This window comes from Leucopleurus acutus, assembly GCF_964270905.1.
Source record: "Leucopleurus acutus genome assembly, chromosome: 13".
NCBI lineage: Eukaryota > Metazoa > Chordata > Mammalia > Artiodactyla > Delphinidae > Leucopleurus > Leucopleurus acutus.
The window spans coordinates 89,438,982-89,450,635 of record NC_139155.1 but is presented as its reverse complement, the minus strand read 5'-3'; the positions used below and the strand labels follow the sequence as shown (position 1 = coordinate 89,450,635).

Sequence of the window (11,654 nt, the reverse complement as noted above, 5' to 3'; positions counted from 1 at the left end):
ACCCCGGGCCGGTGGGGGGTACCTGGACACCAGACTGGCGGAACCCTTCCCTGCTGTGACTCCAGGGTGCCCACCACGAGCTCCCACCCTGCTCCCCGGGGGGAGGGGCAGGGCGGGGCCAGGAGCAGGGCACAGGAGGCGGAGGGCAGCAAGGTGTCTTATCTCCCTGTGGGCTGCCCCACCCCGTGCCCCCACCAGCCCCTGCCAACCGTGGGCCGGCTCCAGGCGTGTGCCGGACCGAGTGGGTTTTTTAAAGGAAACAGGGTCACTACCAGAGCCGGAAAACCCGCCACCTTTGGCAGAAAAGAAACCTCTAAAAGATAACCGTGGAAACAACCGGGCTGCTGGCCCACTCCGCTCAGGGGGTGGAGGAACGGACCGGCCCCGCCTGTAACCCCTCGATGGGGCAGACGCTCACCCCCGGGCTCACTGTGCTTCTGGGGACAAAGGTGACCTCAGTAGGGCCTGGCCAGGCACAGAGAGCTCGTGCCCCTCTCTGTGCTCCCCGCCGAGACTGACCGGGGCACAGAGCCACCCCGTCACTCCCACGTCACAGTCTAACTGCAGCAGAGAGGCTCTCACGGCCGCCCCGCGTCAGGAAGCACAGCGATGCAGAGGGCCTGGCGCGACTTGGGGGGGAATCGCGGGGGCCGACAGAAGCCACGACCCGGCGCACTTGTAACTTGAGGCCCCGGAAGCAGGGGCTGCCCTGCAGCGCCCCCCATACCCCACCTCGCCCCTCCCCACCAGGCCGCAGGGAAGGGAGGGCCCCGAGCAGCACCCTCCGGTGAGGCCAGCAGGGTAGGCGGGTGGAGGGGCAGCAGGTGGACGGCACTCTGACCTCAGCCCCAGGGGCACAGGTGAAGGACCTGCACCTCCCGAGACCCCCGCCCACCAGCACCCCCCAGCAGCTTTCCCACAAGACCATCTGTCGGGGGCAGCGGGGCGCGCAGGGTCAGCTCAGCGTGAAGTGCTGGGCACAGAGGTCGCCCCGCCGGCCCAGCAGGCCCTGGGCCGGGATGAACTCCAATGGCACCGGCTCGGGCCCTTTTTTCTGCAGGTCCTGCTCGAATATCTGCGGGGCGGGGACAGGCGGCCGGTCAGGCGCCCCGCGCTGCACGGCCCTCACTGCCCAGCGCCCGGCCCGCCTCACAGCCTCACCTGGAAGGCAGTGAGCTCCAGAAGCGGCGCGATGCTGACCTCGGCTTCAGACAGTGCCTGGTTAATGGCGCTGGCGGCCTTGGACACTTCGGGGTGGTAATGCTGCTGGAGGGCCTGGAGAGGCACGTGGGATGTCACCGCCCCTCGTGGGCAAAGCGAGGGGCACAGGACGCACTGAGCAGGGGACCATCCCACCACCTCCGCAGGCCAGGGACAGGACAGACGGAGGCAAAGGCTCCCCTGGGTGAGCGAAGTGACAAGGCAAGGTGGGATCCTTGGGGACCTGGAAGAGATGCTGGCAGGGGCGTGCAGGTGGGGCTGGGTGGGTGGCCGAGGGGGAGTGCCCAGGTGGGGCGGCTCCAGGAAGCCCAGGGAGTGACCGGCAGGCAGGGCACCCTCACCTGCAGCTCCCACAGGGAGCTCTCCAGGGCTCGGCTCCGGGCAGGGTCCTCCTCTTGGGGGTCATAGGGGTCGGCGTCCAGCTCTAGGAACGAGACCCAGGCTCCAGTCTGCCACCTGCACCCACGTGCTGGCCTCTTGGCCAGGCCTCCCAGGGGCTCCGGCCACACTCACCAGGGCCCCTGGGGCGGTGCACGAGGACGCGGCAGGCTGGGTGTCTGCGCAGCAGGTTGCAGATAAAGGGCAGGACGGTGAGTAGAGCCTCGGGGGGCGCTGTCAGGGCCAGGCGGGCCAGGCGCTTGGTGAAGGCAGCCACCAGGTAGGCAGGCAGATGCCTGGGGGGGGGCGGGGGGGAGGCGTAAGACTCCACCCCTCCGTGCCAGCCCCCAGCTCCCATCCTGGCCTGCGGGCCCGCAGCCCCACAGGGATGGGCGGGGCCCAGGCAGCCCTGCGGCTCTGAGCCAGGCCAGGTGTCCCCAGCCCTGCCCCCACTCACGAGGATGACAGGAAGAGGTCAGCCAGGTGGAAGAAGCGCGCGCGGTACTTGACGTGGAAGACAGACGGGTCGAGCAGGCCATACAGCTTCCGGTAGAAGTCAGGGTACTCCCTGGCGGGGAAGGTGAGTGACGGAGCACGTGTCGGGGCAGAGCCACAAACAGAACAGATCAGGAATCCCGGCCGGGGTCACGGATGAACGGGCAGAGCTGAAAAGCCCTCAGACCCCGAGGCGGACACTCACAGGTTGTGCTTATGAATCAGGATGAAAAGTCCGTTCAAAGCCAGGAGGCTGACGGCTCCACCTGCAGACAGACGTGCAGCCGTGGAGCCCAACCTGAAGGCACACCCCCGCCGGCTGCCTGGCCCGGGGCTGCAGAGGCCCCCCACCGCCGCCGCCCTGGTCCCGCTGCTCCCAGCTCCGGGCCCGCCAGGCGCTCCCTGCTCACCGACGTCACAGGCGCGGGCGAGGAAGTCGATCATGAGGCTGGGCTGCGCCAGGTGAGGCAGGATGGAGTCATGCATGATCACCAGCACCTTCTTGCAGATGCGGAGAGGCAGCTGCCGGAAGCAGCAGTCAGGTCGGTGCGGCCCGCCCCGCCTGCCGGAGCCCAGCCCCGGGGTCCCTCCCCCACCCCTACCTGGTGCTTGAGGAAGCCGAGCCACATCTGCTGGAAGGCCTTCCTGTGCTCCTGCGGGGAGGCGGCAGGGTGGGCGTGCCCACGCTCCCAGTCGTGCCCACTCTCCTCCTGCCTCCCGTACGGAGCCAGGAAGCGGCAGGGGTGGGCGTGCCCACACTCCCAGTCGTGCCCACTCTCCTCCTGCCTCCCGTACGGAGCCCAGAGGCGGCAGGGGTGGGCGTGCCCCACGCTCCCAGTCGTGCCCACTCTCCTCCTGCCTCCGCTACGGAGCCAGGGCCTAAGAAACCCCAGCGAGAGAACACCTCCCTCTCGGCCACAGGCCCTGTGTTCACAGCTGCCCTGGCAATGACACTCAGCCCCAGAGAGGTCTGGGCAGGCCACCTCTGACCTCCGGGAACCGTGCCTGGGCCCTCGGGGCCTCCTGTGACCCGGTGGCTGACAAGGCCAGGAAGGGGGCGCTAGCCCAGGACCGGGGGATTCCCAGGGAAACCACCACCCACCCAGGGCGTCTCACCCTCAGATGAACGACCTTCCACTTGTCCGAGAGCTCTGCAGATAAAGTGAGGGGTCACCCGACACGGGAGAAGGCCGGGCCCCTGCCCTCCCGCCCTCCCAGCCCCGGCGCTTACCCGCGTGCTTCACGTAGAAGCTGGGGGGGGCGCTCTCCTGGCGGGGCAGGCTCACGGAGGACAGCAGCGTGAAGGCGTTGTTCCAAAAAGCGAGGGGCACCTGCCGCAGACCTGGCCTGAGCACCTGGACGCCGCATGCCCATCACCCCCCTGCCCCCATCCTCCCCGGACCCAGGCGGCTCACCTCAGGGCGCCCATCAGTGGCCCGGGCCACAGCGTCCGCCGCGGCCTGCATCGTGTGGTAGCGGATGTCGTCGTGTTCCAGGTACTCCCGGAACTGACAGAGCAACAGGGAGCGGTCCTCTTCTGGAGAGAGCAGGCCGCCTACCACCGACTGCAGGGGAGGGGGAACAAGGTGGTAAGCATCTCTCTGACCCCCAGGACAGGCGGCCCAGGTGTGGAGCTCACATAGCAGAGTCTGGGGGGGCTTCCAGAGTCCCCCCCAAACCCCACAACCCACAGGCAGCCGGGGAGACCCGCAAGCGGGCAGCCTGGGCCTCACCTTGAAGAGCTGGTAGGGGAACAGATAGTTGCCTTCCCACTTGGGCTTCTCCAGGGGGTGTTCGCCCTCCAGCTGCACGAACTTCATGAGGGTGCTGAGGGCCAGCTCCTAGGAGGGGCGGCAAAGGGACCGCGAGGCGCCCGCCACACGTCACCCCTGCAGACAGGCCCACAGAGCTCCCCCGGCCCTCAGGCCTGAACACCCGCAAGATAAAGCTCCCGTGAGAATCAGGAGACAGGACGGACGCAGCCACACCCAGAGGAACCAGCCACAGAAGGAGACAGCACCCTCACCTGGACCGGCACCTGCAGCCACGGCCCCAGACCCGTCGCAGACCCCTGCGCGGGCAAGCAAGGCTAGCGGCCCAGACTCACCTTGATCCGAAAGGAGGCGCGAGCCAAGAGCTCCCCCAGGCGGTTGCAGCAGCTGTGGTACCGGTGCCGCATCCACACCCTGTACTTGCGAGTGGCCCCCCGGGACCCTGCAGGTGGGGCAGGGCGGTCAGCCCACACCGACGCCCGCACACGCCAGACGGGACCCAGCCCCACCCTCCCCCTGCCCTCTACTCAGCCCAGCCGAGGAATGAGTGAAAACAAGTCACTGTGGTTCCAGACCTGGGGCAGGACCAGCACGTTCCCCCAGGAGGATCCTCTCTCCTTTCACCCCAAGACCCAGACGCGCCAAGGCCTAAGACACATAACTCTAAACCTCCGTGGAATTAACAGTTAACTACACACATCATCAAATCCCACAAGAAGCGCAAAACAAGACCAATAGTTCCACCCCACCCAACCTTTACTTACACCTGGCTTCAACGTCCCTATTACCCACCCCTTCCCCCAAACACAATCTCCCGATCCCACCGACCCGCATGGCCTATGATGGAGTTCTGGGGGGGGGGGCTCATCCCATGTTAGCAAGATCCCCCTCTAACCTTGTCAGAGACCAGGCCCTCCTGAACACTGACCTGCCATGACCATCTCCTCAGAGGGCAGCTGGCCCACAAACAGCTCTCCGCGGGCCAGCAGGGCCCCGAAAAGTCGGCTGCATGCACGCACCGCTTCGTGGACCTCCTCCTGGTCCTCAGACTGCGGGGAGATGCCGGTCGCGGGGTGCCCCGCCTGAAGCTGTGGCCCCTGCCCCCTTTCCCGACCAGGACCCCAGCCCCACCCCACCCCACCCCTGAGCCCGCGTGACCCTCCCATCCCACCTCTGCCAAACCCCGCACCCGACCCTCCAACCTGGGAGCCCTGCGAGACTGGAGAATACCCCCAGAAAAGTCCTGAACTCCGCTTTGCAATTAGCTGCCGCATTCCGAACCCAAGCCCCACCTCGTCAGAGCCCGAGAAGGCCCCCATTCTGGTCTCCAACCCCGGGACCCGGCCGCGACCCCCGCCGCTCCCCACGGGCCCCCACCTGCAGCACGGCCAGGATGTCGAACACGGCGTTGGCCTTGCCTCGGTCTGCCAGCACCGCCTCCACCAGGCGGCCCAGCGCCCGGCGCGCGCCCCCAGGGCCGGCTTCCCCTTCCATGCCGCCACCCCACGCGGCAGAGACCAACCCAGCCGCCCATCGGCTCCGCCTCCCGGCGCGCCACTGACGTCACCGCCGGCGCCTGATGACGTCGCGCCCCGCCCCCTCGTCATCGTGGCGCGTCGGGCCGGACTGGCGCGCGGCGGGTGGCATGGCGCTCTTCCACGTTGCGCGGTACGCGGGCCCCGAGGCGGCCGGGGCGGAGGCCGAGGCGGACGGCCGGGCTCGCGCGCTGCTGGAGCGGCTGCGGTGCCGGGCCCGAGAGCGGGAGCTGCAGAAGCAGCCGCCGCAGCAAGAACCCGCGGAGGCCGCGCAGACCGCTCAGGCGGCGGGGAAGCGGCGACGGCGGCCGCGCAGAACGCGGAGGCGCAAGAGCGGCGGGGCGCCGGGGAGCCCGCACGCACCTCCCTGCAAGCGGCGGAAGGCGGACGACGAGGATGAGGACGCGGGCGCAGGTAGGGCCTCGCGGGCGGGGCCCTGGCACTCGGGACCGCGTGTGGCTGACGCGCCGCCCCGCCCCCGTTTCTGCCGCGCAGAGAGCAGCGAGGAGGCGCCGGCGGGGAACAGCGTGGGCGCCGAAGCCGCGGGGTCGCCGGAGGGCCAGGGCGGACCGCCCCCCGAAGAGGCTTCTGGTCCCCCAGCCCACGCCCTGGTGCTCGGGGGCTTCGGGAGGAGCAAGGCGCCAAAGGTGAGCGGCCCGGGGGGGAGGCTGCAGCGCTGGGGTGGCTGTCGTTACCGCGGCTTGTGCTCGTGGGACGGCTTGGAGGACGGTGCTTGCGCCTGATGGGTGTATGGTTTGTGTTCGGTGAGTGAACACCTGAGCCGGCCGACTGCTGATGTCTTAGCATCCTTGCTTACGGTTTGAATCCTGTGCAAACTCGGCACTTCTACTTTCAATTGTAAGAGTTCTCTTTCTTTTCCGAAACCAGCGGGTTGACTTGGTTTCCGTTCTGCTGTCACAGAGATCTCTCTAAACAGCTTCGCTTCCTTGGTGCCCATTCCACTGTGCTCACCAATCTAGCGAACAAGATGGGAGATCCTACCAGGTCTACCAGGTTCCTGGGCGAGTAGCAGATTCATGTCAGCATAAGATTTCAGTAGTTGAATACGTGAGTTAAAGGATGTCTGGAGCGTGATAGTCATCATGAAGAATAAGAGGGGCTGGGCAGAGTGCCCTTGGGGAGATCCACTTTGAGTTGGAATCAGAAGACAGGGAGCAGCCTGGTTAAGGTGTGGTGGGGGCAGGGAAGTGTGTGCCAGGGAGAGGGCCGAGTTGGGGCAAAGGCCCCGAGGTAGCAATGAGTTTGTTGTGTAAAACGACAGAGGCTTTGTACGGTTGGTGCAGAGCCAGTGATAGCAAACAGGTCACGGGCACCTTGCGGGTGTAGTCCGGAGCACAGATGTCATTGGGGCACGGGTGTTACTAGGTGCGAAGGTGCCCCTGGGTGGTTTGGCTCAGGGAGTGGCGCCCTTTTAAAGGCTTCACGGAGAGTGAGACGTGGGCGGTCTAGGAGAAGCTAGAAAGCTTGCCTCTTTCCTGCGGCCTCTTCAGCCTGAGTGTCTTGAGCGCTTGGCCTATGGGGCCCTGCTCTGCTGGCCTGGCGGGTTTGGGAGTGTTCACCGCGTCTCTTTCTCCTTCCCTTTGTGATAGGTCCAGCCTTTCCTGCCAGCGTGGCTGGCTGAGCCAAGCTGTGTTGGAAAGAGTGTCACCGAAGGCCTGGTGCCTATTGAGGATATCCCGGAAGTCCACCCGGACCTGCGGAAGAGGCTGCGGGCTCAGGGCATCTCGTCCTACTTTCCAGGTGCCCCTGCCCTGCGCCGGTGGGGTGGGGTGGCGGTGGGAGCAGGGTTTCCTTCCAGAGCATCTTCTCCCAGAACCAGGCAAGGCCCTCGCTCAGCAGCTGTCCACACAGGCAGCCTGTGCACACGTCCAGTGGCAGGTGTGGTCCTGGCCTCGGCACCTCCAGCCTCTCAGCACTCCGGGAGGCTCTGGTGCGGACCTTGAGCGAGAGCCCAGCCCAGAGATCACAGACAGAGAGGCGGCCGTCTCCGGTGCCTGTGCTAGTACTGGGTGTCCCTGCACCGATGTGACGTGCGTCTCGCCGTTCCTTGTCCAGTGCAGGCAGCAGTGATTCCCGCTGTCCTGGAGAGCGCAGCCAACGGGTTTCTGGTAAGCAGAGGCGGCTACCAGCCTAGCGACCTCTGTGTGTCTGCCCCAACGGGCAGTGGGAAGACACTGGCCTTCGTCATCCCCGTGGTGCAGGTGAGCGCAGGGAGCCCTCGCCCTCCAGGCGGATCTGCAGGCAGGAGCGGCTGACGCGGGCGGGGGGCGGGCGGCGGGCTGACGCGGGCGGCTGTCTACCCCGCAGGCCCTGCTACGGCGAGCCGTGTGCCAGGTTCGGGCCCTGGTTGTGCTGCCGACCAAGGAGCTGGCCCAGCAGGTACGTGGGCCCATGCCTGGAGGTCAGAGCCGGGGGCTTCGTCCCTGCGGCGCGGGGCCTCAGGTCGCGCTGTTCATGGCTGCTTTTCCTCCAGGTGAGCAAAGTGTTCAGCGTCTACACAGGTGCCACTCCTCTTCGGGTCGCCCTGGTCACCGGGCAGAAGTCGCTGGCCAAGGAGCAGGAGAGTCTTGTGCAGGACACGTAGGTTCCTCCGGTCTGTGGGCTCCTCCGAGAGGTGGGCTCGCTCTGTGCAGCCGCGTCGTAGCCATCTGGCCCCGGGGAGCGGAGCGCCACCGTCCACAGGGTCCCCACGTCGGTGGGGGGAGGTGGTCAGTGCAGGGCGGCCCTCCTGAGCCACTCTCCGCTCCACAGAGCAGACGGCTTCCGCTGCCTGGCAGACATCGTGGTGGCCACCCCTGGCCGCCTGGTAGACCACGTCGAGCAGACCCCAGGATTCAGCCTCCAGCATCTCCGCTTCCTGGTAGGTGGCTCACGTGGAGGGAGGCCCGGGCCCAGACCCTAAGCTGACCACCGCCCCCCCGCCCCGCAGGTCATCGATGAGGCCGACCGCGTGATAGACAGCATGCACCAGGCCTGGCTGCCGCGGGTGGTGGCCGCGGCCTTTCCCAGTGAGGGCAGTAGGGATCCCTTTGCTCTGCTCCAGAGAACACAGCCCCGGGCTGTGACTGCAGCCAGGTACCAGGCCCTGCACTCTGTTCTGCGCCCAGTGGGGCCACCCTGAGCTGGTCCCCTCCGCTGTCCCCCGTCTGAGACGCTCTCCCACCAGGCTGGGGTGCTGCTTTCCCAGCGTCCCCTCCCTTTCCAGCGTCTGCTGCCCCCAGATGCCACTGCAGAAACTACTCTTCTCAGCCACTCTGACCCAGAACCCCGAAAAGCTGCAGCAGCTCGGTCTCTACCGGCCCCGGCTCTTTTCCACGGGGTCGGTGCACGGGGGCCTCAGAGACCCCGACGTGGACGTGGCCGGGGACTTGGGCGGGAAGTATACCTTCCCTGCGGGGCTCACGGTGAGCAGGGCACTTGGAGGGGGGAGGGGGCGCGTCTAGGCACTGGGCTGTGGCCAACCTCGCGCCGTCCCCCGCAGCATCGCTACGTGCCCTGCAGCCTCCGTCTCAAGCCGTTGGTCGTCCTGCACCTGATCCTGGAGATGAATCTCTCAAGGGTTCTGTGTTTCACCAACTCCCGTGAGAACTCCCACAGGTGAGGCCTGCGTGGTGCAGGGACTGGAGGGGAGAGGAGGTGGTTCCCCCAGCCCACCCGGCTCTGGCCTCTCCCGCCCAGGCTCTTCCTGCTAGTCCAGGCTTTCGGGGGCGTGCGCGTGGCCGACTTCTCCTCCCGCTACGGGCCTGGCGCTAGGAAGCTGATCTTGAAGCGCTTTCAGCAGGGGAAGATCCAGCTGTGAGTACCTAGGAAGACAGGCCGGGGTCCTGCTCTGGGGAGGGCGCTCGCTCTGGCGTCAACCTGGGTTCCTGAAGGGCGCCTCGGGTCCTCCCCAGCTCCATGGCGGCGTCCCCAGCAGGGCGGGAAGGGGCGTGTGTCCCTGCTCCCGGCCTCAGGCAGGGCCCGCGGCCCCTCGTGTCCTGCCAGCCTCATCAGCACTGACGCCACGGCCCGCGGCATCGACGTGCAGGGCGTGCAGCTGGTGGTGAATTACGACGCCCCCCAGTACCTGCGGACCTACGTGCACCGGTGCGGGACTGGCCTTGGGTCTGGGGAGGGGGTGGCTTGTGGAGAAAGCCTGGTCCCAGCAGCCCTCAGGGGCTGGGGGCCATGGTTCTGGAGGAGGCTGTGCTCCGTTTCAGGGTTGGAAGAACTGCCCGCGCCGGAAAATCCGGACAGGCCTTCACGCTGCTCCTCGAGGTGCAGGTCAGCCTGGGGGTCTCAGCCCGAGGTGGGGCCCGGGTGGGGCGGGAGCCTCTTCCCCTCACGTGCTCTTTCCCCGCAGGAGAGGAGGTTCGTCCGGATGCTCAGGGAAGGCGGGGTGCCCAGGCTGGAGCGGCACGACGCCCCCAGTGAGCTCCTGCAGCCGCTGGTCCCACGGTACCAGGAGGCCTTGTCCCAGCTGGAGAGGGCCGTCAGGGTGAGGCGCCGCGGGGGCTCGTCTTGGGACAGCCGAGGTGGAGGGAGGAGACGGCAGGGGGGCCCACAGCCCGGAGGGGTCCGGCACCAAACTGGCTTTCCGAGCGCGCGTGGGGTGGGGCGTCTCTGCCCTCGGGGGTGGAGGGCGGGGCCGGCCGCAAGGAGTGAGCGGCGGGTGGCGCCTGCCAACCCCTGCCAACTGCCACCCCCGCCACCCCCGCAGGAGGAGCAGAGGCAGAAGGCAGCCTAGGCCGGGGTTCTGCCCTCGTGGTAGGGGAGCCGCCTCCTTTCTGGAAACATCCCGAGCACCGGTTGCTGGACGCACGAGCAGGAGACGGGGATTCCTCAGCTGAGCGAGCCTCGGTCCCCAAGCACACTGCTGCCCTGGACACAAGGCTCCGGCCCAGGCCTGAGACCTTCCAGGGGGCACAAGGTCAGCCCCGTCGGGTGGTCTTTCTGGAAGCAAGTCTCCAGTGAAACTGTTTACACTCTCCCGGAGCTGACGGGGTGGCGTCTGCCACGCGTTAGGCTGTAAGTTGGGGATCAGCCTTGAGGTACCTTTAGGAATTCAGTTCTTCTAACAGCGTAAGCCACCACCCTGCGTGGGAGAGGTGGCCCTGAGTCCCTCGCTGTTGGGGTGAACGGCCGGCTGCTAAGTAGCCGTTCCCTGCGAGGCGTCACAGAGACCAGAGGATGCGCTGCGAGGTCATCGCGGCTGTACTTCACGATTAGTCATCACATGTGTGAGACGAGTGTCCAGGAAACAGGCTTCAGAGCACTGACCGCCGTCTCTGAGAAAGCTTCGTTTCCAAAAGTCACGTGTTGCCAGAGCCTTAATGGGAATGAACCGCAGCTCCTGTGTTGGCAGAATCACCACCATGAGTCCTGGCGTCCCGTGTGCTCGCTGTCGCCCGAGTGGACGTCATGGGGCAGAGTGGGCAGCTTACGGGAGAGCACGTGGACCAGGACTCGGGTCGCACCAGCCCGGACCTCTCGGGGCTGTAAACGCACCCTGCATACCGAACCCGCTCACATTTCGGTCCAGGCTTCGCACGGGACCCGGGGGGTGGCACAGCCATGCACAGCCTCTGAGAGGCGGCTTCCCGGTCTGTGGATTGTATCTCAATAAAGCGTCTGTTTAAAAACACATACGGACTTCTTCCCTGGTGACGCAGTGGTTAGGAATCTGCCCACCAATGCAGGGGACACAGGTTCAAACCCTGGTCCGGGAAGATACCACATGCCGCAGAGCAACAAAGCCCGTGTGCCACAACTACCGAGCCTGCATTCTAGAGCCCACGAGCCACAACTACTGAGCCTGTGCTCTAGAGCCCATGAGCCACAACTACTGAGCCTGCGTGCCACAACTGCTGAGCCTGTGCTCTAGAGCCCGCGAACCACAACTACCGAATCCTGTGTGCCTAGAGCCCATGCTCCGCAACAAGAGAAGCCACCGCAATGAGAAGCCCGCACACCGCAACAAAGAGTAGCCCCCGCTTGCCGCAACTAGAGAAAGCCCGCGTGCAGCAATGAAGACCCAATGCAGCCAAAAATAAGTAAGTAAATTAACTTTTTTAAATAAATAAATAAAATTTAAAAAAATAGTGAACACACGTGCCCCTGGGTGATAGGATTGCTGGAAATACCAGATTGCCTTCTCAGCCTGCCTTTTCCTTTACATTCAGTCACGCTTGTGTCAGAAGACGGGAAGAGGCCCAGGCAGGTGACTGAAGACAACGGCTGAGCCTTTAGAAGT

General features: G+C 66.0%; 2 protein-coding genes across 2 annotated transcripts; one reads left to right on the top strand and one right to left on the bottom strand.

Moving 5' to 3' along the window:
* Positions 1-955: 955 nt before the first annotated feature.
* NOC4L (nucleolar complex associated 4 homolog) lies at positions 956-5,370 on the bottom strand (the record flags this gene model as incomplete). The annotated part of the gene is made up of 15 exons (XM_082852915.1): positions 5,244-5,370; positions 4,795-4,915; positions 4,202-4,308; positions 3,828-3,935; positions 3,510-3,659; positions 3,326-3,425; positions 3,211-3,245; positions 2,697-2,747; positions 2,505-2,616; positions 2,300-2,360; positions 2,057-2,167; positions 1,735-1,895; positions 1,563-1,645; positions 1,162-1,275; positions 956-1,075 (listed from the first exon to the last, which is right to left on the bottom strand). Exons 1-15 carry the CDS (start codon positions 5,358-5,360, stop codon positions 956-958), a joined length of 1,551 nt encoding a protein of 516 aa, XP_082709041.1. The 5' UTR covers positions 5,361-5,370.
* A 141-nt stretch (positions 5,371-5,511) lies between these two features.
* On the top strand, positions 5,512-11,031 carry DDX51 (DEAD-box helicase 51; the record flags this gene model as incomplete). The annotated part of the gene is made up of 15 exons (XM_082852889.1): positions 5,512-5,815; positions 5,897-6,048; positions 7,012-7,162; positions 7,478-7,623; positions 7,730-7,801; positions 7,896-8,002; positions 8,174-8,282; positions 8,352-8,497; positions 8,628-8,826; positions 8,904-9,019; positions 9,101-9,217; positions 9,407-9,508; positions 9,622-9,685; positions 9,765-9,899; positions 10,122-11,031. The coding sequence occupies 15 exons, from the start codon at positions 5,512-5,514 to the stop codon at positions 10,146-10,148; spliced, it is 1,947 nt and encodes a 648-aa protein (XP_082709015.1). The 3' UTR covers positions 10,149-11,031.
* Positions 11,032-11,654: the final 623 nt, after the last annotated feature.